General features: G+C 42.7%; 1 protein-coding gene across 2 annotated transcripts; it reads right to left on the bottom strand.

Annotated features, from left to right (window-relative positions):
• Positions 1-3,424: 3,424 nt before the first annotated feature.
• LOC106568073 (cytochrome P450 3A30) lies at positions 3,425-24,156 on the bottom strand. Of its 2 annotated transcripts, XM_045692985.2 has the most exons (14): positions 23,868-24,091; positions 21,893-22,023; positions 20,845-20,938; positions 20,658-20,710; positions 20,061-20,160; positions 19,867-19,980; positions 19,158-19,246; positions 18,916-19,064; positions 18,563-18,690; positions 17,837-17,915; positions 8,922-9,082; positions 8,547-8,773; positions 4,125-4,287; positions 3,425-3,873 (listed from the first exon to the last, which is right to left on the bottom strand). In XM_045692985.2, the coding sequence occupies exons 2-14, from the start codon at positions 21,928-21,930 to the stop codon at positions 3,784-3,786; spliced, it is 1,485 nt and encodes a 494-aa protein (XP_045548941.1). In that variant the 5' UTR covers positions 21,931-22,023; positions 23,868-24,091; the 3' UTR covers positions 3,425-3,783. The 2 variants fall into 2 exon arrangements, with proteins under 2 accessions (XP_045548941.1, XP_013993552.1); XM_014138077.3 differs by lacking the exon at positions 21,893-22,023 and having other exon boundaries at positions 23,868-24,156.
• Positions 24,157-24,546: the final 390 nt, after the last annotated feature.

Raw genomic sequence — 24,546 nt, 5'->3', positions numbered from 1 at the left:
ACTGTAGTCCACCCTCTGCACAGACAGACTATCAACACTGTAGTCCACCCTCTGTACAGACAGACTATCAGCACTGTTGCCTACACTATGTACAGCCTAGATAAATAGGTTATGCACACAATCCTGGTCTGTTATTATCACTATAATTATGAGATAACAGGCTGAGCAGTAACCAGTAGGTGTGTCTGTGTTAGGTAGTTTACAGCTAGATTAAAAAGCATGAGCTGGCGCACACCCTGAAAAAAAAAGTTTGTGTGGAGGTGCTGACGAACGGCGAATAATCTATAAACTATCAAATTAAAGAAAGTCGCACACTCCATGTATAAACTCCCAGCAATTTAATGGGTATTCACTAACGTTTCGGCATCACTTTGCCTTCCTCAGGGTGATGTCATGAATACTTGAACCAGGTTATGTAGACAAACAGTGCAATTAGTCCAACCAATGACAATAATCATAATGATGAAGTTAATTCAAATTAATTAGTGAAACTGTTAAAAAATAGTATATGGCATATTAAATATATTACGCTATTGTTATCATATAGAAACATAATGGAATATTATTTATCATATTAGCATCAGCATACATTATGTTTCATTCAATTTCAAATAATAATTTCGTATTTCATTTTATATTTGTAACATATTATCTTTTGGTTCAACCTTAATGTATAATGAGCATCATCAACAGGGGGAACATATATGTTGTACGCTAATAAGCTGGAGAAAGAATATCAATTTATAAGACTTGTTCATAAAGGAAAAATGTGTTCATAAGAAGGGCCTGAGATCAAAGTCAATATTCAGACCACTAGGGGTCAATGTTTTTAGATGGGATATCCAGTAAGCCTCCCTTTGTTGTAGTAGGATCTCGATGTTACCTCATCTCCTTGGTAGAGCAACATGCTCAATGCCTGTGTATTTGAGGGAGGAGATGGGATGGTTAGCTTCAACAAAGTGAGCTGCTACTGGATAGTCAATGTTCTTACACCTGATTGAGCTGCGGTGTTCAGCTATGCGTTGTTTTAATTGTCTTTTCGTTTGTCCTACGTAGATTTTTCTACATGAACAGGTGATGAAATAGATTACTCCCTTGGTCTTGCATGAGATGATACCCCTAACAGGGATCTTTCGACCTGTATGAGGGTGTCTGAAGAAAGATGTTTTATAGTGCTATTGCACTGTGCGCATGAGCCACATTTGTAGTTCCCATTTAGGATAGGTGTCAAGAGTGTCTGAGTGGGCTCAGGGGATATGTCAGATCTCACCAAACTATCTCCAATATTGCGACCACGCTTATAGACCACCAGTGGGGATACCTTGAAGTGGTGTGCGATTTTTTTGTCTGATTGCAGAATATGCCAGTGATTTTTCAGAATTGCTTTCATTTGGGGCGGCAGGTAGCCTAGTGGTTAGAGTGTTGAACTAGTAACCGAAAGGTTGCATGATCAAATCCCTGAGCTGACAAGGTAAAAATCTGTTGTTCTGCCCCTGAACAAGGCAGTTAATATCACGTCCTGACCATGGTAAGCTGTTTTTTCTATGGTAGAGTAGGTCAGGGTGTGACAGGGGGGTTTTCTAGTTTAGTTTTTCTATGTTGTTATGTTCTAGTTTTGTATTTCTATGTTGGGTTGTTCTAGTTTTTGTATTTCTATGTTGGGCTTTGTTTGAGATGATCTCCAATTAGAGGCAGCTGGTCATTGTTGTCTCTAATTGGAAGTCATATTTAAGTTGGTGTTTGTCCCACCTGGGTTTGTGGGAGATTCATTTTGAGTAGTGTATGTTTCACCGCTGCGTCACGGTTTGTTTATTCAGTTTATTTATGTATTGCATAGTTTCACAGAGTAAATAAAATGTGGAACGACACACACGCTGCACTTTGGTCCGCTTCTCCTTTCGACAACTGTGACAGTTAACCCACTGTTCCTAGGCTGTCATTGAAAATAAGAATTTGTTCTTAATTGACTTGCCTAGTTAAATAAAAAAGAATTTCTCCGAACCCTTGGGGTACTTAGTGCAAAAGACGGTCGCGTTGTTTTTCTTCTTTGGTTGAGTTTTAGTAATTCCTCTCTTGGTTTTATTTTCATCATTGCAGCATCAAGAGTTTTGTACTTGTAGCCTCTCATTTTAAATGTATCTGTCAGCATTGCTGCCGAAATCGGACTTGTGGCCACAGATTAGTTTAAACCTGCATAACTGGCTGTATGGTAGTCCATTCTGGAGGGGAAGGGGATGCATACTATCCGCACATAGCAAGGTATTGGGATCTGTGGGCTTTGTGTATGAATCTGTGTGTAATGCATCATTCTCTTTGATAATCCATAAATCCAGGTAGGATTTATGGATATCCTATCTAAAAACATTGACCCCTAGTGGTCTGAATATTGATTTTGATCTCAGGCCCTTCTTATGAACACATTTTCCTTTACGAAAAAGTCTTATAAATGTATATTCTTTCTACAGTTTATTAGCTTATAACCTGGTTCAAGTATTCATGACATTACCCTGAGGAAGGCACAATGATGCCGAAACATTGGTAAGGAGTTTATACATGGAGTGTGCAACTTTCTTTATATTGATAGGTTACAGCTAGAGAAATTCATGTTGGTAGATTGTTTTTTTTTCTCTCCAGATATAAAAAGGTTACAGGGCTACACACAACTGAGGAGCAGGTGAACTTACAGGTGACTGGGGAACAGGTGGAACGTACAGGTGACTGGGGAACAGGTGAACGTACAGGTGACTGGGGAACAGGTGAACGTACAGGTGACTGGGGAACAGGTGAACGTACAGGTGACTGGGGAACAGGTGAACGTACAGGTGACTGGGGAACAGGTGAACGTACAGGTGACTGGGGAACAGGTGAACTTACAGGTGACTGGGGAACAGGTGAACTTACAGGTGACTGGGGAACAGGTGAACGTACAGGTGACTGGGGAACAGGTGAACGTACAGGTGACTGGGGAACAGGTGAACGTACAGGTGACTGGGGAACAGGTGAACATACTGGTGACTGGGGAACAGAACAGATTCAACTCAAACAGCTCGTCTATCAGGTAGAAAACATTTACTTCAGTCCAGCAGTATTACTGTTAGAATTACACTACAGAATAAGTCATTACATAACACATTCCAAAACACCATACAGCACAAACAGAGGAGGTGACAGACTCAGGCATTATATTGCAAAGCATAATATACAGGAGGGGTTGGTGGACATGGTAGGTGAGTTTTATAAGAGGGGTATATGAGGGATACTATCTTACATCAGTAATAGCATTAGATAATTAATGGTCATATATTATATATTGGTTGTACATTGTGTTGAAGCAGTTTCTTGCAGGTAAGTTAGTTAGTGATCTGTGGTTGTTCAATGCCTGAACAGTAATTATTTTACAAAACAAATGAAGGCACACACATGGTTACTACGATTGTCCATATTTTATTCACTTAATACTCATTGCATGACCCTTGAGATGAGTCGTCTTAATTTCAAGGGATTCCTGAAAATATGATACAAAAAGCCTACATACCGTCAATATTTTAGTAATATAGCTAGTTGGGTAGTTTCTTCACTATAAAATCAAACATTTTCCTCATTCCAGAGGATTAACCTGGATTATCAATGAGTCTAAACTGATCCCTTCCAACAGGCAGGCTGCCTTGCCCTTTAGACAATGTTTTACTCATTGCCATGCCAACCATGTCTGACTGAAGCAGAAACCGACTTGGCTAGACTAACAGGGTAGTGTCCTGTATACCTGCGCCTCTCCTCTCAGTCCTAGCTGGGGGCCAAAACACGGGGGACCAGCTTCAGCTTGATGGGCTTCGTTGGGGCGACGAAGCCGTTGTCAAAAAGCTCCAGAGGAACCTGAGGACACATCCAGGACGTCAATATGAATACCGATATGAATACAGCACCACACAGTCTCTCAACGTAATCAGTTACGGTTTAATTCTGTTTTGAGAACCTAAACTCACCCAAACAGCTACTACAGTCAACAACACAAAGATATGCCATCACAAACCAACATTCACCACCAACATATTCAAAAACTTGCACGCATACACACAAAGACTCATGCACACCAATAATCCCATTGAGACAATCAGTAATCTCACCTCTGTCTCCTTGCAGGTGACAAAACTGAAATTCTGGAGGATCTCTACTATCACCAGCTTAATGGTCTGGAGGGCGAATCTCATGCCGATACAGTTTCTGGGCCCCATCCCAAACGGAAGGAAGGTGTAGGGATCAATGTTCTCTCTGTTCTCCTTACTGAACCTGAGGACAGAGGAGTGTTCAGATCAAAGTAGCATTCAGCTCTGTGTCCAACGCTAAAGAAATGTTCAGCAATGCTACAGAATATTTAACAAGAGTAGTGGTCAGTAACTCTACAGACTATAACTAGCAGTGGTCAATAACTCTACAGACTCTATAACTAGCAGTGGTCAGTAACTCTACAGACTCTATAACTAGTAGTGGTCAGTAACTCTACAGACTCAATAACTAGTAGTGGTCAGTAACTCTACAGAATCTATAACTAGTAGTGGTCAGTAACTCTATAGACTCTATAACTAGTGGTGGTCAGTAAATCTACAGACTATACCTAGTAGTGGTCAGTAACTCTACAGGCTCTATAACTAGTAGTGGTCAGTAACTCTACAGAGTCTATAACTAGTAGTGGTCAGTAACTCTACAGGCTCTATAACTAGAGTAGTGGTCAGTAACTATACAGAATCTATAACAAGTAGTGGTCAGTAACTCTACAGAATCTATAACTAGTAGTGGTCAGTAACTCTACAGAATCTATAACTAGTAGTGATCAGTAAATCTACAGACTATAACTAGTAGTGGTCAGTAACTCTACAGACTCTATAACTAGTAGTGGTCAGTAACTCTACAGACTCTATAGCTAGTAGTGGTCAGTTACTCTAAAGACTATAACTAGTAGTGGTAAATAACTCTACAGACTCTATAACTAGTAGTGGTCAGTAACTCTACAGACTATAACTAGTAGTGGTCAGTAACTCTACAGGCTCTGTAACTAGACTAGTGGTCAGTAACTATACAGAATCTATAACAAGTAGTGGTCAGTGACTCTACAGAATCTATAACTAGTAGTGGTCAGTAACTCTACAGAATCTATAACTAGTAGTGATCAGTAAATCTACAGACTATAACTAGTAGTGGTCAGTAACTCTACAGACTCTATAACTAGTAGTGGTCAGTAACTCTACAGACTCTATAGCTAGTAGTGGTCAGTTACTCTAAAGACTATAACTAGTAGTGGTAAATAACTCTTCAGACATTAACTAGTAGTGGTCAGTAACTCTTCAGACATTAACTAGAAGTGGTCAGTAACTCGACAGGCTCTATAACTACTAGTGGTCAGTAACGCTACAGACACTATAACCAGAAGTGGTCAGAAACTCTACAGACTCTATAACTAGTAGTGGTCAGTAACTTTACAAACGCTATAACTAGTGTTGGTCAGAAACTCTACAGACTCTATGACTAGTAGTGGTCAGTAACTCTACAGGCTCTATAACTAGAGAAGTGGTCAGTAACTCTACAGACTCTATAACTAGTAGTGGTCAGTAACTCTACGTACTATAACTAGTAGTGGTCAGTAACTCTACAGACTCTATAACTAGTAGTGGTCAGTAACTCTACAGACTCTATAACTAGAGTAGTGGTCAGTAACTCTACAGACTCTATAACTAGTAGTGGTCAGTAACTCTACAGAGTCTATAACTAGTAGTGGTCAGTAACTCTACATACTATAACTAGAGTTGTGGTCAGTAACTCTACAGACTCTAAAACAAGTAGTGGTCAGTAACTCTACATACTATAACTAGTAGTGGTCAGTAACTGTACAGACATATAACTAGTAGTGGTCAGTAACTCTACAGGCTCTATAACTAGTAGTGGTCAGTAACTCTACAGACTCTATAACTAGTAGTGGTCAGTAACTCTACAGACTCTATAACTAGAGTAGTGGTCAGTAACTCTACAGACTCTATAACTAGAGTAGTGGTCAGTAACTCCCAAGGCTCTCTAACTAGTTGTGTTCAGTAGCTGTACAGACTCTATAACTAGAGTAGTGGTCAGTAACTCTACAGACTCTATACCTAGTAGTGGTCAGTAACTCTACAGACTCTATAACTAGAGTAGTGGTCAGTAACTCTACAGACTCTATAACTAGTAGCGGTCAGTAACTATACAGACTCTATAACTAGAGTAGTGGTCAGTAACTCTACAGGCTCTATAACTAGAGTAGTGGTCAGTAACTCTACAGACTCTATAACTAGTAGTGGTCAGTAACTCTACAGACTCTATAACTAGAGTAGTGGTCAGTAACTCTACAGACTCTATAACTGGTAGTGGTCAATAACTCTACATACTATAACTAGTAGTGGTCAGTAACTCTACAGACTCTATAACTAGTACTGGTCAGTAACTCTACAGAGTCTATAACTAGTACTGGTGAGTAACTCTACATACTATAACTAGAGTAGTGGTCAGTAACTCTACAGACTCTATAACTAGTACTGGTCAGTAACTCTACAGGCTCTATAACTAGTAGTGGTCAGTAACTCTACAGAATATTTAACTAGAGTAGGGGTCAGTAACTCTACAGACTCTATAACTAGCAGTGGTCAGTAACTCTCCAGGCTCTATAACTAGTAGTGGTCAGTAACTCTCCAGGCTCTATAACTAGTAGTGGTCAATAACTCTCCAGGCTCTATAACTAGTAGTGGTCAGTAACTCTACAGAATATTTAACTAGAGTTGTGGTCAGTAACTCTACAGACTCTATAGCTAGTAGTGGTCAGTAACTCTACAGACTATAACTAGAGTAGTGGTAAGTAACTCTTCAGACTATAACTAGTAGTGATCAGTAACTCTCAAGGCTCTCTAACTAGTAGTGGTCAGTAACTATACAGACTCTATAACTAGAGTAGTGGTCAGTAACTCTACAGACTCTATAACTAGAGTAGTGGTCAGTAACTCCCAAGGCTCTCTAACTAGTTGTGTTCAGTAGCGGTCAGTAACTCTACAGACTCTATAACTAGTAGTGGTCAGTAACTATACAGACTCTATAACTAGAGTAGTGGTCAGTAACTCTACAGGCTCTATAACTAGAGTAGTGGTCAGTAACTCTACAGACTCTATAACTAGAGTAGTGGTCAGTAACTCTACAGACTCTATAACTGGTAGTGGTCAATAACTCTACATACTATAACTACTAGTGGTCAGTAACTCTACAGACTCTATAACTAGTACTGGTCAGTAACTCTACAGAGTCTATAACTAGTAGTGGTGAGTAACTCTACATACTATAACTAGAGTAGTGGTCAGTAACTCTACAGACTCTATAACTAGTACTGGTCAGTAACTCTACAGGCTCTATAACTAGTAGTGGTCAGTAACTCTACAGAATATTTAACTAGAGTAGGGGTCAGTAACTCTACAGACTCTATAACTAGCAGTGGTCAGTAACTCTCCAGGCTCTATAACTAGTAGTGGTCAGTAACTCACCAGGCTCTATAACTAGTAGTGGTCAATGACTCTCCAGGCTCTATAACTAGTAGTGGTCAGTAACTCTACAGGCTCTATAACTAGAGTAGTGGTCAGTAACTCTCCAGGCTCTCTAACTAGTTGTGTTCAGTAGCTGTACAGACTCTATAACTAGAGTAGTGGTCAGTAACTCTACATACTCTATGACTAGAGTTGTGGTCAGTAACTCTACATACTCCATAACTAGAGTTGTGGTCAGTAACTCTACAGACTCTATAACTAGTAGTGTTCAGTAACTGTGGTGTAGTACTCAGTAGAGTTGACTATTTGTTTCTTACTATGGTAGAGTAAAGTAGGATAGAGTAGAGCCAAGAGTTTGGGTCATTCCACATTAAATTGGAACAACAACAGACCATGACTTTTTGGTTCTTTATGAAATTGAATATATTACTTTTTCAAGTATAATACACAAACAAATCTTTTGGAGGAAGGATGTTTGGTACATGGTTTAAAAAATATATATATATTTTAGCCCTTTTTTCTCCCCAATTTCATGGTATCCAATTGGTAGTAGTTACAGCCTTGTCTCATCGCTGCATCTCCCGTGCGTCTTCCGAAACACAGCCCAACCAAGCCGCACTGCTTCTTGACACAATGCACATCCAACCCAGAAGCCAGCTGCACCAATGTGTTGGAGGAAACACCATACACCTGGCGACCTGGTCAACGTGCACTGCGCACAGCCTGCCACAGGAGTCGCAAGTGCACGATGAGATAAGGATATCCCTGCCGGCCAAACCCTCCCTAACCCGGACGATGCTTGTGCGCCGCCCCATCGGCCTCCCAGTCGCGGCCGGCTGCGACAGAGCCTGGGCTCAAACCCAGAATCTCTGGTGGCACAGCTAGCACTGCGTTGCAGTGCCTTAGACCACTGCACCATCATGGTCTGTTTTTTGTTCCAGCTTTGTGCGAAACAACCCAGTAGTAAAGCAGAGACGAGTGTTACTGTATGTACCGTACCTCTCTGGTCGGAAGACTTCAGGTTTGGGCCAGTGTGTCGGGTGGTGGTGAAGGACCATGATTGGGATCATGACAACAGTTCCCTTGGGGATGGTCACACCATTCACCTCCACGGTTGCCTTGGCAACCCTCTCTAGCCGGCTAATGATGGGATACACCCGCAAGGTCTCGTTGATGACCATGTCCAAATACTCCATCTGCATCAGCCCTTCATAGGTGGGCGGAGCCTGCAGGGAGACAGGTACAAATTCACTACCCTTCATGGGAAACACTTGAGTGACCTTAGGCCATCGAGATCCTATTTAATTACTAGAGGGGCTATGTCATAAACCCTCAAAGTTCCAGAATGGGGTGAAAATGGAAGCTTGAGGTCACCTTGTCGGGGAAGATCTTGTCGATCTCATCCTGCAGGGCAGCCTGGACGTCAGGGTTTGTTGCCAGGTTATAGGATAGGTAACCCAGTGTGCTGCTGCTGGTCTCATAGCCCCCAAAGATGTATGTCAACGCCTGGGACAGGATCTCATGGTCTGTCAGCCCTGGAACACAACCACAACACAATCGCTCAGCCCTGCTAAAAACCAACAGCCTAGACCAGCATACATTTCAAGCTGGTCTATGCTGTTCCATGCTGGCTTCTGCTGGTCTATGCTGGTCAAGCAGGTCTGACCAGCATGGTCTAACGGGTTCTGCTGGCTGACCAACATTGTCTAGCTGGTTATGCTGGCAGACCAGCATGATCTAACTGGTCAAGCTGGTCTGACCAGCATGGTCTAGTTGGTTATGCTGGCATCCCATCCTTCGTTGTGTTTTCGTTGGGGACCAGCCTTTGTTGTGGTTTTGCTGGTGATCAGCATTTGCTGTGTTTTTTGCTGGTGACCAATATTTGCTGTGTGTTGGACACTAGTGACCAGCATAAGCTAAAGCAAAACCAGCATCAAGTCACATTATGCTGGCTTGCAAAGTGATGTTTAAATCCTATTGTAATTTCAACCCGAAGTGGATTCCCACGATCTCTATTCAGAATCCATCTAAACTGGAACTACCATTTCAGTAATGGGTGCAATAAATCCAACTAACAGATTGGATTAGTTTAGAAAAATGTATGTTATTTATCTTTGTGTAGCATAAGATTAATTAATTAATTAATTATTCAATCAACACTGGCATACCACACACCCCAGCAGCCCCTGCAAGGTGGGGGGCTTACAGGGTCTTTTATCTCAGCCTCGTGTAGAATAGCAGGAAATTAGCTATAAAAATGCTAAATTCTCTAAGCTTCATTGCAAAATGTGTAGAACAGCATGGGATTGGCTATAAAACGGACCATTTTTCTCTCCGCCCTGTGGTAATATGTGTAGAATTGAAGGAAGTAAGCTTTAAAACTGCAACATTTTCTCTCAGATATTGAAAGAAACAATAAAAAACAAATTTAACTGCAATAGAGCATGCTGGGAAATATGATAATTGTGGGAGTGGTTTTGCAGTCCAGCAAAATTCGTATTACTTAGGAGTCAACCTCATTTGGGATTTGAACGTCTCAGTCACTGGCGTAGGCACATCATCCCCCCCAGATACCATATGAGTATGTAAGGGGGGGGGGGGGGGGCAGGAGGCACGTGTCCGAGTGGAAAGGTGGAAGAAAGAGGAACATATTATGAGTAAATATGGAGTGGGGGATTTCACAAGCCTTCTGGAAGATCTGATGAAGGAGAAGATGTCGGACAAGAAAAAAAGGAGAAAAATTGAATATGTTTTGAGTGAATATGGAATGGAGGATTACACAGAACCTTTGGAAGAGCTAGAGAAGGAAATTGAACGTGATGAAAGTGAGGATTAATTAAATGCGGTGGCATGTGCAGTGATGACCACCAAGGAGTTTAGTGTAGAGGGAAGCGGTGTGGTGAGGAAGGTTGGCGTCATGTGCAAAAAGAGGGATACGTGCTCCAGTAGTTGAGTGATGGAACCTGACGAGAGTGGGGATGAAGTACCTGCGGTGAGGACCGCGAAGTTCGAGCCACGTCCTGATGCAGTTGACAACCATGGCTATGAATGCTAAGAAACCCACCTTTCTCAAATCAAATCAAACTTTATTTGTCACATGTGCCGAATACAACAAGTGTAGACCTTACCGTGAAATGCTTACTTACAAGCCCTTAACCAACAGTGCAGTTCAAGAAGAGTTAAGAAATTCTCAAGAAATGGTAGACCTCTACAAGTCTGGTTCATCCTTGGAAGCAATTTCCAAACGCCTGAAGGTACCACGTTCATCTGTACAAACAATAGTACGCAAGTATAAACACCATGGGATCACGTAGCCCTCATACCGCTCAGGAAGGAGACGCGTTCTGTCCCCTAGAGATGAACGTACTTTGGTGCGAAAAGTGCAAATCAATCCCAGAACAACAGCAAAGGACCTTGTGAAGATGCTGGAGGAAACAGGTACAAAAGTATCTATATCCACAGTAGAACAAGTCCTATTTCGACATAACCTGAAAGGCTGCTCAGCAAGGAAGAAGCCACTGCTCCAAAACAGCCATAAAAAAGCCAGACTACGGTTTGCAACTGCACATGGTGACAAAGAGCATACTTTTTGGAGAAATGTCCTCTGGTCTGATGAATCAAAAATAGAACTGTTTGGCCATAATGACCATTGTTATGTTTGGAGGAAAAAGGGGGAGGCTTGCAAGCTCAAGAACATCATCCCAACCGTAAAGCACGGGGGTGGCAGCATCATGTTGTGGGGGTGCTTTGCTGCAGGAGGGACTGGTGCACTTCACAAAATAGATGGCATCATCAGGGAGGAAAATGATGTGGATATATTGAAGCAACATCTCAAGACATCAGTCAGGAAGTAAAAGCTTGGTCGCAAATGGGTCTTCCAAATGGACAATGACCCCAAGCATTCTTCCAAAGTTGTGGCATATGGATTAAGGACAAGAAAGTGAAGGTATTGGAGTGGCCATCACAAAGCCCTGACCTCAATCATACAGAACATGTGTTGGCAGAACTGAAAAAGCTTGTGCGAGCAAGGAGGGCTACAAACCTGACTCAGTTATACCAGCTCTGTCAGGAGGAATGGGCCAAAATTCACCCAACTTATTGCGGGAAGCTTGTGGAAGGCTACCTGAAACATTTGACCCAAGTTAAACAATTTAAAGGCAATGCTACCAAATACTAATTGAGTGTATGTAAACTTCTGACCCACTGGGAATGTGATGAAAGAAATAAAAGCTGAAGTAAATCATTCTCTCCACTATTATTCTGACATTTCACATTCTTAAAATAAAGTGGTGATCCTAACTGACCTAAGACAGGGAATTTTTTGTGAAATTGTGAAAAACGGAGTTTAAATGTATTTGGTTAAGGTTTATGTAAACCTCCGACTTCAACTGTACATGTAGATATGTTTAAAGTGACTGCATATATGATATGTATATGATGTATATGCGGGTGGCGGGTGGCGGGACGCAATGCAGATAGCCTGGTTAGCCAATGTGCGAGGGCACTGGTTGGTCGGGCCAATTGAGATTGTATGTACATGAATGTATAGTTAAAGTGACTATGCATATATGATAAACAGAGAGTAGCAGCAGTGTAAAAGAGGGGTTGGGGGGGGGGGGGGGGGGGGGCACAATGCAAATAGTCCAGGTAGCCATTTGGTTTATGTAAACCTCCGACTTCAACTGTACATGTAGATATGTTTATCTACATTTACAGGAGTCTTATGGCTTGGGGGTAAAAACTGTTGAGAAACCTTTTTGTCCTAGACATGGCACTCCGGTACCGCTTATCATGCGGTAGTAGAGAGAACAGTCTATGACTAGGGGTGGCTGGGGTCTTTGACAATTTTTAGGGCCTTCCTCTGACACCACATGGTGTAGAGGTCCTGGATGGCAGGCAGCTTAGCCCCAGTGATATACTGGGCCGTACGCACTACCCTCGGTAGTGCCTTGAGGTCAGAGGCCGAGCAATTGCCGTACCAGGCAGTGATGCAGCCGGTCAGGATGCTCTCGATGTTGCAGCTGTAGAATCTTTTCAGGATCTGAGGACCGATGCCAAATCTTTTTTGTTTCCTGAGGGGGAATAGGCTTTGTTGTGCCCTCTTCACGACTGTCTTGGTGTGTTTGGACCATTCTAGTTTGTTGGTGATGTGGACACCAAGGAACTTGAAGCTCTCAACCTGCTCCACTACAGCCCTGTCGATGAGAATGGGGGCATGCTCGGTCCTCCTTTTACTGTAGTCCACAATCAACTCCTTAGTCTTGGTTATGTTGAAGGATAGGTTGTTGTTCTGGCACCACCCGGCCAGGTCTCTGACCTCCCTATAGGCTGTCTCGTCGTTGTCGGTGATCAGACCTACCACTGTTGTGTCTTCTGCAAACGTAATGATGGTGCTGGAGTCGTCCCTGGCCATGCAGCCATGAGTGAACAGGGAGTACAGGAGGGGACTGAGCACGCACCCCTGAGGGGCTCGAGTGTTGAGGATCAGTGTGGCAGATGTGTTGCTATCTACCCTCACCACCTTGGAGCGGCTCGTCAGGAAGTCCAGGATCTAGTTGCAGAGAGAGGTGTTTAGTCCCAGGATCATTAGCTTAGTGATGAGCTTTGAGGGTACTATGGTGTTGAATGCTAAGCTGTAGTCAATGAACAGCATTCTCACGTAGGTGTTCCTTTTGTCCAGGTGGGAAAGGGCAGTGTGGAGTGCAATAGAGTTTGCATCATCTGTGGATCTGTTTGGGCGGCATGCAAATTGTAGTGGGTCTAGGGTTTCTGGGATAATGGTGTTAATGTGAGCCATTACCAGCCTTTCAAAGCACTTCATGGCTACAGACGTGAGTGCTATGGGTCTGTAGTCATTTAGGCAGGTTGCCTTTGCTTCCTTGGGCATAGGGACTATGGTGGTCTGCTTGAAACATGTTGGTATTACAGACTCAATCAGGGACATGTTGAAAATGTCAGTGAAGACACCTGCCAGTTGGTCAGCACATGCCCGGAGCACACGTCCTGGTAATCCGTCTGGCCCCGCAGCCTTGTGAATGTTGATCTGTTTAAAGGTCTTACTCACGTCAACTACGGAGAGCGTGATCACACAATCGTCCGGAACAGCTGATGCTCTCATGCATGTCTCAGGGTTGCTTGCCTCGATGTGAGCATAGAAGTGATTTAGTTCGTCTGGTAGGCTTGTGTCACTGGGAAGCTCGCGGTTGTGCTTCCCTTTGTAGTCTGTAAAAGTTTGCAAGCCCTGCCACATAAGACGAGTGTTGGAGCCGGTGTAGTACGATTGAATCTTAGCCCTGTATTGATGCTTTACCTATTTGATGGTTCGTCGGAGGGCATAATAGGATTCCTTGTAAGCTTTCGGGTTAGAGTCCAACACCTTGAAAGCGGCAGTCTACCCTTTAGCTCAGTGCGAATGTTGCCTGTAATCCATGGCTTCTGATTGGGGTATGTACGTACAGTCACTGTGGGACGACGTCATCGATGCAGTTATGATGTGGTGTACTCCTCAATAACATCGGAAGAATCGCGGAACATGTTCCAGTCTGTGCTAGCAAAACAGTCCTGTAGTTTAGCATCTGCTTCATCTGACCACTTTTTTATAGACCGAGTCACTGGTGCTTCCTGCTTTAATTTTTGCTTGTAAGCAGGAATCAGGAGGATAGAATTGTGGTCGGATTTAGAGGGCGAGGGAGGGCGAGGGAAAGCTTTGTACGTGTCTCTGTGCGTGGATTACAGATGATCTAGATTTTTTCCCCCTCTGGTTGCACATTTAACATGTTGATAGAAACTAGGTAGAACTGATTTAAGTTTCCCTGCATTAGGTAGAACTGATTTAAGTTTCCCTGCATTAATGTCTCCGGCCACTAGGAGCGCCACCTCTGGGTGAGCGGTTTCCTGTTTGCTTATTTCCTTATACAGCTGACTGAGTGCGGTCTTAGTGCCAGCGTCTGTCTGTGGTGGTAAATAAACTGCCACGAAAAGTATAGCTGAAAACTCTCTAGGCAAATAGTGTGGTCTGCATTTTATCACAAGATATTCTACTTCAGGCGAGCAAACTCTAGAGACTTCCTTAGATTTCGTGCACAAGTTGTTGTTTACAAATATGCACAGACCGCCCCCCCTCGTCTTACCGGAGTGTGTGGTTCTATCTTGCCGGTGCAGCGTATATCCCGCTAGCTGAATATCCATGTCATCATTCAGCCACGATTCCGTGAAACATGAGATATTACCATTTTTGATGTCCCGTTGGTAGGATATTTGTGATCGTACCTTGTCTAATTTATTGTCCAATGATTGCACGTTGGCGAGTAATATTGACGGTAACGGCAGCTTTCCCACTCGCCTTCTGTGAATCCTTACGAGGCACCCCGTCTCTGTGTCCTCTGTACCTGCATCTCTTCCTCTTGCAAATAACTGGGATGTTGGCCTTGTCGGCTGTTCGGAGAATGTCCTGTGCGTCCTGCTTGTTGAAGAAAGAATCTTAGTCTAATCCGAGGTGAGTGATCGCTGTCCTGATATCCAGAAGCTCTTTTTTGCCATAAGATATGGTGGCAGAAACATTATGTACAAAATAAGTTACAAATAACGTGAAAAAAAACACATAATAGCACAAATGGTTGGGCGCCCGTAAAACTGCTGCCATTTCTTCCGCCGCCATTTTTATCATGGACCTCAGATCCAGATTGATAACGGTTGTGAAATGAGCCACATTAAAGTTACCAGAACATTCATATTGCAATGTACAGCATTATCTATGGATCTTGGATCCATGAATTGGGATAAGGCTGTACATTGCAATATGAATGTTCTGGTAACTTTAATGTGGCTCATTTCACATCGGTTTCAAAGTCCCGCAATATGTGCTACAGCGCTAATATTTGTGTAATCTCTTCAGAACTGTAATCTGTGGATGTCACAAAGTAGGCGGACACTCCATTTCATGGACCCCAGATCCATAGGCTGTACAGTGCATATAAGGTCCCCCCAATGCAATTCTAAAGTTGAATACATCCACAGTGCGATAAACTGTTGTTGTTTTTTTGTCAAATGAACTAATTATTGTCTTTTGTTGAATTTATAAAACAACATTCCGACCTTGTTTAGCATTATCTTGTCCAAATATTTTGGACTAGATAGTGAAGGTGAAACACAAATTCCACTTGTGGATAATCCTTATTGTGGCTAGCATCACACAGGACTATATGCTTAGCTTTTCATGCATTTTACTGTTAGCTGTAGCACGGCTAGTGGGGGTCATTGTTGTCAATTGTGTAGCATTGGGCAAAATGTATGTTTACACTAATATAGTGGGTAATCTGTTGAGAAGTGTTGGACGAACACAATTGGATGGTTTTACATGCTAGATAGCATACCTTGTGATAGAAAAATTACATTTTTGCCTGATTTGTTTGATATTAATAGTTAACGATTATATACTTAACAAATAGGACATTTCTGACTGGTCTCATTATTGCAATAATTAATCGATATTGAATAAAGATGATTGTTTGAAGAAATTATAGTCTCTCTCACTTGATTAGAATATTCCACCGCAACCTTTTGCACTATTTCTAAGAGAATAGCCTTTATTTTGTACTGTTAGACTGAACATATGATATGAAAGTATGTGAATGTATTTTTTTAGGTAGATATTTTTGTATTGATAATGACAACTGCATTTAGATTTTTCTTCAAAACAATTGTAATGAACCAGATAATTGACCCTTGTCACTTTCTGAATTAAAAAAAAACATTATATTGAGATCTTTTTCTGAAACCAGCCAACTTTTCGTCTCATCATTTCTCCTGTTCTACAGGAAACAATTGTTTTCCTGGTCTCAATCCTGGGACCTGTAACAAACACGTCATAAGCCATTTTTTACAGGAAATTAGCTGCAAAGTTCTCTCTCAGCCTCATAGCAAAATGTGTAAAATAGCATGAGATTAGCTGTAAAAATGCACTTTTGTCTGCCCCATAACATGTTGTTATGATAATGTTATCGGTGTTAGGGCTGGCGAACGCTACCACACATTCATGGACGTTACCCGGCACATAGTGTAGATGTGCTGGATTTATGTTTTTTTTAGAGCTTTTTAATAATTATTTGTTTATATTTTATTGATGATTTTGAACCCTTGCTCAGATGAAACCTCTCTCATGGATGAAACAATTGATCAGTTACTCTCCTCCATTCTCACCTACAGGTACTCCTGGCTGGCTGAGTAAAGGTATCCACATAAACAGTTCGGAAGAGTTTGTGCATGTATTATGACTACATTTTGTGACGTTTTTGTTAGTTTTAGACTTTTTTCGGCTGTTTGGGCACACAACATGCTTTCTGGAGGCCAGCCGAAGTTTGGAGTTGATTGGTCAACAGTAGGGATTCTTCAATAAAGTCTTTGTTGTCATTCAATGAGAGACGACACGTTTTCATGCACATTTTTTCATTAAGAAATACTGCACCAAACATCTTAGATGTAAAATTTGAAATTGAGACTGGTGTTTTGAGATGAAGCTGCCAGTTGAGGACTTGTGAGGTGTGTTTCTCAAACTAGACACTCTAATGTACTTGTCCTCTTGCTCAGTTGTGCACCGGGGCCTCCTACTCCTCTTTCTTTTCTGGTTAGAGACAGTTAGCGCTGTTCTGTGAAGGGAGTAGTACACAGCGTTGTACGAGATCTTCAGTTGCTTGGCAATTTCTCGCATGGAATAGCCTTCATTTCTCAGAACAAGAATAGACTGACGAGTTTCAGAAGAAAGTTATTTGTTTCTGGCCATTTAGAGCCTGTAATCGAACCCACAAATACTGATGCTCCAGATACTCAACAAGTCTAAAGAAGGACAGCTTTATTGCTTCTTTAATCAGAACAACAGTTTTCAGGTTTTCGAATGATCAATTAGCCTTTCAAAATGATAAACTTGGATAAGCTAACACAATGTGACATTGGAACACAGGAGTGATGGTTGCTGATAATGGGCCTCTGTACACCTATGTAGATATTCCATTAAAAATCTGCCATTTCCAGCTACAATAGTCATTTACAACATTAACAATGTCTACACTGTATTTCTGATCAATTTGAGGTTATTTTAATGGACATTTTTTGGGCTTTTCTTTCAAAAACATGGACATTTCTAAGTGACCCCAAACTTTTGAATGGTAGTGTACATACAGAATAATACGGAATGCTCTGAGATGAGGTTGTACAGAGAGAACCACAACACAATAGCGCAGAACGAACCACAAAACGACCGTTGTCAACCCTGTCCATGATTTTGAGTTACTTACCTTTGTGTGCGGCCTCCTTGGAGCTGTGGTCCTGTGGGATCTGAGAGTCCACCATCAGCTGCATTAAGTCCACTCTGGTCTGCAGGGCCAAACCAAACACCACACCTATCAGTAATCATGATGCCACTTCAGTGGGGTTGAGGATAAGGTTTGGGGTTTAGGCCTAGTACTGCCTGGGGTATGGTTGGGGTGGAAATTAAATCAAATCAAATTGTATTTGTCACACAGACTTTGCCATGAAATTGTTGCTTATGACCCCGTCCCAATGATAGAGTTAAATACAATTTAAAATAAAAATAGCAACACAAGTAATAAAATACACAAGAATGAAGATATATACAGGGAGTACCCATACCAGATCAAGTGCAGGGGTACGAGATATTAAGGTAGGTACTGTTTGTACATAAAGGCAGGCAAGCTGACCTTTTTTACAGGGAGCTTGTGTGTGCGCCTAAGTTGAATATCTAGGAGCACACAAAGAAATTTAGGAGCACAATGAAAAATATTTCTGATATTAAAGCTAGAATCCTTCATTTTTGCCATGGGTGGTGGTGCTCCTATATACAAATTCCAGGTCGCACAGCAAAATATTTAGGAGCATATGTGAGTAAAATGGTTGCACTGTAGAGCCCTGGCAGTTTGAAGTGACTAGGCAATCGGATAGGTTAGGTTTAGGGTAGGTGGTTAGGTTAGGGTAGGTGGTTATGGTTAAGGGTTGTAGCTCACATTGTGCACATTCTTGCTCCTCTCTGCTTTGATCTTCCTCAGGAAGGAATAGAAGAATTTCATAGCACCGGCAGGTAGGAAAGAGACCTTACACTTTTCCAGGAGCGGACGCATAAACGGGAACAACACTGGAGTGAGAGAAGGAGAGAAATAACAGAACAGCAGAAGACAGGAGAGAAGATAATTGAAATGAAGAAACAAGAAGAGATGAGGAAATAATAAAAGAAAAGAGTGGCAATTTACACTGTACATGGAAATGAAAAATACATTGCTTAACAAGGCATGTCATTCCTCTTTGACTACATCAGAGAGATATAGGGACTACATTATGTTCACACACATGCACAGCTTACCTACTAAGATTAGGAGAGGACTTAACAGGTTGAATTTGAGTAGTTTCTTTATGTTGACGACTAAGGGATCATTGGGTTGGTTGATAGAATCAATGTCAACACTGAATGCGCTACTTGCCACCACGTCCATACTGTAGGCCCCAAAGATTCTGGGAAACACACACACACAATAAAATGGATGAGTAAGATGTAATGTTACTGCCTCATTCGCACATTTAATCAACTACATTACCCATACTCACTCTTTAACTTCCAGGACCTCGTCAGAGTCTACCTTCTTCTGCAGAAACTTCACCAGGTTTCTGGAGTGTTGAGTCATTATCTTGAACATCTGTCAAAAAATAATATACATATTGTCTTGCTAAACTAGACATATTCTCCCATTTGTTCTGCGTCCTGGCTTCTGAAGCTCATCTTTTCTCAGGGCTGGATATAGGGAGCCCAGGACAACAGCTTTCTCAAAGATGTTGGATGTATACGCCACTAGACGTACTCTGTACATGCTGGATGTATACTCCACTAGACGTACTCTGTAGAGGCTGGATGTATACTCCACAAGACATACTCTGTAGAGGCTGGATGTATACTCCACTAGACGTACTCTGTACAGGCTGGATGTATACTCTGCTAGACATACTCTGTAGAGGCTGGATGTATACGCCACTAGACGTACTCTGTACATGCTGGATGTATACTCCACTAGACGTACTCTGTAGAGGCTGGATGTATACTCCACTAGACGTACTCTGTAGAGACTGGATGTATACTCCACTAGACGTACTCTGTACAGGCTGGATGTATACTCTGCTAGACATACTTTGTAGAGGCTGGATGTATACTCCACTAGACGTACTCTGTACATGCTGGATGTATACTCCACTAGACGTACTCTGTAGAGGCTCCACAACCCCTGAGTGCTGTGTGTGTACATTCATGCATGTGTGTCTTTACATCTTTGAGTCGTCCACTGGTGAAGGAGGGAGACAGAGTGCTGCGGATTCTCTTCCACTCATTGTCTTCTACGGTTGTTACAGCGTCGTGGAGCTCCCCGTTCAACCCAAAGTCCTGACCACACACACGTTAGAGGGGTTAGGATCAGGATTGAAGGTTAGAGAGGTTAGGGTTGTTTGGGTATTTCTGCTTACCCGTCTGTTGGTAAACACAGAGTAACATTCCTTCACCAGGATGGTTTTGATCATGGCTGTGTCCATCACACCCATTACGGGCAGTCTGCCATCAAATAACCTAAAAGAATGACAAAATACTAAAATAACTACGAAATACTATTAAGAACTACTAAATACTATTAAGAACTACTAAATACTAAGAATGATTAAAAGAGCCAGAATTACAAATAATTCACCAGAACATTGAAAACATAGTTCCCCTATATTTGTACAAATGCACCTACCCAAACACACCTATCCCCCACACACACTCTACCCCCCCCCCCCCACACACACACTCACCTACCCACCCGCACACACACAGCTACCCACCCCCATACACCTACCCCCCCACACACACACCTACCCCCACACACACACACACCTACCCCCCACACACCCACCCCCCCGCACACACACACACCTACCTACCCCCATACACCTACCCCCCCCACACACCTCTACCCCCACACAAACACCAAACCCCCCCGCACATACCAACCCCCACACAAACACCTACCCCCACACACAAACACCTACCCCCACACACACACCTACCCCCACACACACACCTACCCCCACACATCGCCGTACTTCTGGTAACAGTCATTGTCAAATATGAAGAGACCCTGTGAAAGAAGGGAGAGGAGATCAGCTTGAGTCCTCATGGTCCTCATGTCAACACTATATGGACACCCAGTGAGTTTGAGCAACACACTACACACCAGTAGAAGTAGTATTATTAATGTAGTAGTAATCTCACCCTTTTGTACTCTAAAAACGTCCCTATGAAGGGGAGAGGTTTAGGTCCCTGGATGCCGAGTTTCTTGAAGAATCCATAAGGTGCATACCCATACCTTATTATAGGGTTAGAGAGAAAAATTCAGTGAGGGGAGCGACCCAATTGTTTCCTACCTGAATTCCCAGTCGCCCATTTGAAGACCAGGAACTATCTTTTTAGTGTGTCGCCATCCTGCTTCAGGGAGGAGTTTTTGGAAACATCGTATGCAGTTTGAGCCACTCAAGGGAAGTGAATTTGCAGGCTAGCTCAGTACTGCCCCTCATTGAGTATCTAAAGTTGATGGCCGACGGGGGTACTGCAGGCTGCCAGTAGCCACTAAATTATTCTGATGTGTGTGATTTAAGCAAAAAGGCCCCGAGGGGTGTTGTATATGGATAATGTACCACGGCTAAGAGCTGTTCTTTACGCACGACGCAACGCAGAGTGCTAGGACACGGCCCTTAGGCGTGGTATATTGGCGTATATTGGCCATACATCACAAACCCCAGAGATGCCTTATTGCTATTATAAAGTGGTTACCAATGTAATTAGAGTAGTAAAAATAAATGCTTTGTCATACCCATGGTATACGGTCTGATATACCATGGCTTTCAGCCAATCAGCATTCTGGGCTTGAACCACACAGTTTATAATGAAAAATTATTAGTTAAAGGACATACATCTGAAATAGAAGCAAGTATTGGTACCATGATTGCGTTCAGATGTCAGGAATCCCGCTTCCTGAGTCTGTTTTTGCCTGAGCTGACTGTTTTTTGTTTGGAGCGTTGTCTAAGGTTCCTGAACGCACCCTGTCTGGTTGCTAGGCAACGAAGTTAGGCGGGAGATCTAGTAATTACCCGCACCTGCATCTCATCAACCTTCTGCACACCTGGTCCTGATCATCACCTCTTCTTAAGCCCTGAGCTGACATCCATTCCCTGCCGGATCGTTAGCAACGAACAGTATGTTGTGCCAGCGTATCAGCCTCATGTTTCCTGAGCTTGTTTTGTACTTGTTGCTGGTTACTCACTCCCGTTTACTCCGTCTACAGTCATTCTCCCGGAACATTCAACTCCCTTGCCTGGCCGTCGGTGGATACAGTGACGTCATTGGATCAACCCATTTTCTCTCATCGACTCACCTCCGCTGCCGCTCCGTCTCCTGGATTACTCAATATACACATCAAGACCAATAAATACTCACTTTCATTTTACTCACCTTGTCCTGGTCTGCTTCTGGGTTCTGTCTTAGAGAATCGTGACATCAGAATTGTTTTTACATCCATGAATATTGACCATTAAGATTGCCATACTCCCATTGACTACAATGGGAGATCCTACTTTCTGAAAACATTGCCTGCAGTACCCCGGTCGGCCTCAATGAGAGAGAGAAGTCGTTCTCATTTAGTCCATGTAATAATAGATTATACAGTAATATTTCAAACCACAGTAGTTAAAGTACAGATAATACACTCAAGGTTCAGTATAAAACACAACATTCATCACTTGAGATCCAAGATGGCATAGCAGTCAGACGTCCTTTGTCCTCGTCTTGTCCCGTGTATATATATATTTACATATTTTCTTCGCATATCTTTTTAGATATATATTTTTTTTCTTCTAAAAACTCAACTTCAAAACACTCTCCTGCAACCCGCCTCACCAATTTAAAAAAAGTATTATTTACCTCAAATCTGAAATCCAAAACAGAAGCAAGCCAGAAGTTAGCCAGTTCACTAGCTAACGTTAGAATTCAGCTAACCACGGTTGGCGGTCATCAGCTATCCCTTAGCTCGAAAAGCTATCGCCAGTTTTGTACAGTGCGACTCAGACCAGAGCATACCGGACCTATTTTCTCTCCAATTCCCCGGATTTCTACCGCAGGCTCTGAACATTTACACCTGGATCTTGCAGCTAGCTAGCTGCTACCCGAGTGACTATTGGCTAACGTCGGTCCCGGAGCTAACATCAATTATTCCGGAGCTAGCCAGCTGAAGAATTCCATCAACCACTCCTGGGCTACAATCACCTATACGGACCTGTTTTACTGCTGATGCGGAGCCCCATCGGGCCTTCACAACTGTACTAACGACGTTATCTGCAAGAGGGAGTTATCCAACTGGCCCCTCCGTTGTGACGTAACCTGAACGTCTGAGGCCAGCTAATCATTAGCTGTCTTATCGGCTGCTATCTGAATAGGTTTATCGGCCAATTTTCTTGGCCCATTATAACTATAACTATTTTGCCAATTGGATTGGTCCCCTCTACCACACGGAACCCCACTAATCTACCGACGGAAACGCACGAGGTGGCTAATAACAGACCATCTTCTTCCAACTTGCTACCCATGGCCTGTCTAGCTGTCTGAATCGCCGTGACCGCAACCGACCTCACTACTCACTGGACCCCTTTGATCACTTGGCTAAGCATGCCTCTCCTTAATGTCAATATGCCTTGTCCATTGCTGTTCTGGTTAGTGTTTATTGGCTTATTTCACTGTAGAGCCTCTAGCCCTGCTCATTATACCACCAATAAATCCACTATAATTGAGAATTTAAATAAGCATTTTTCTACGGCTGGCCATGCTTTCCACCTGGCTACCCCTACCCCGGTCAACAGCACTGCACCCCCCATAGCAACTCGCCCAAGCCTTCCCCATTTCTCCTTCTCCCAAATCCAGTCAGCTGATGTTCTGAAAGAGCTGCAAAATCTGGTACTACAAGCAACAATACAACAACAAACTGTATCTTGTTTTCAAAACAAGAGACTTGCTGGCCCCAGCCAATTTGACCACAAGAAACGGTCTGTCTTTTGTTGAACAATAAGAAGGCTTCACCATTAGAATAAAATTGTGTGTGGGCCAAATAACATTTTGGGGAAAGAATATTGTGAAACACTATCATTCCATTATTACTGTAGATATATTAAGGACATTTTGTCCTTTTCTCAACAGCAGGTAAGTACAGCAAGCATGATTATTAACCTTATCTAATAAAAGGTACTTACCACATGAAGAGAGCAAATAGTATCGCTATCAAAGTCCATGTCTCTGTGGAGACCGAAAGAAAGTACCACATCGTGTCTCCGCTCTGTTGCGCTTTTGGCTCTGACTGTAGGCTCTGACCGACCTGTAATTCTCTCTTCTTCTTCTGTAATATTATGGCGGTCCACAAAGGAACGGTGTAATTATTTTACTTCCGCCTTTTAAAGTGCTATTCTGTAGTGTGAGGGTTAACAGGGCGATTCCTTAGAGAGAGAGAGACAGAGAGAGCGAGTGAGAAAGAGAGAGAGAATAGAGATAGATAGAGGACTCATATTTATATATGTACCATTATAGCTTCTATGACACCGTGGGCAGCACCATTGAGGCTACAACCTATAGAAATCCCCACCAGATGAACACTTTGACTACATTAAAATGGCAAAAGCATGGTGGAAGCCCTCAATGGTGCTACCCATGCTAAAACGCCTTTTGGCCATTATAGGCATCTATCATTCTCTATGGGGGAGGGCGAGGGGCGGGCAGAAGTAAAACAAATGACACAGGAATGTAAATGATTGGCCCAAGTCATAGATAGTTCTCTCTGCTACCGCACGGCAAGCAGAACAGGAGCGCCAAGTCTAGGACCAAAAGGCTCCTTAAAACCTGTTGGGGCTAGGGGGCAGTATTTGCACGGCTGGATAA

Source organism: Salmo salar, chromosome 13 (genome assembly GCF_965601325.2).
Source record: "Salmo salar chromosome 13, fSalSal1, whole genome shotgun sequence".
Taxonomy (NCBI): domain Eukaryota; kingdom Metazoa; phylum Chordata; class Actinopteri; order Salmoniformes; family Salmonidae; genus Salmo; species Salmo salar.
The sequence above is the reverse complement of the archived record's forward strand: the minus strand, read 5'-3'. Positions and strand labels throughout refer to the sequence as shown.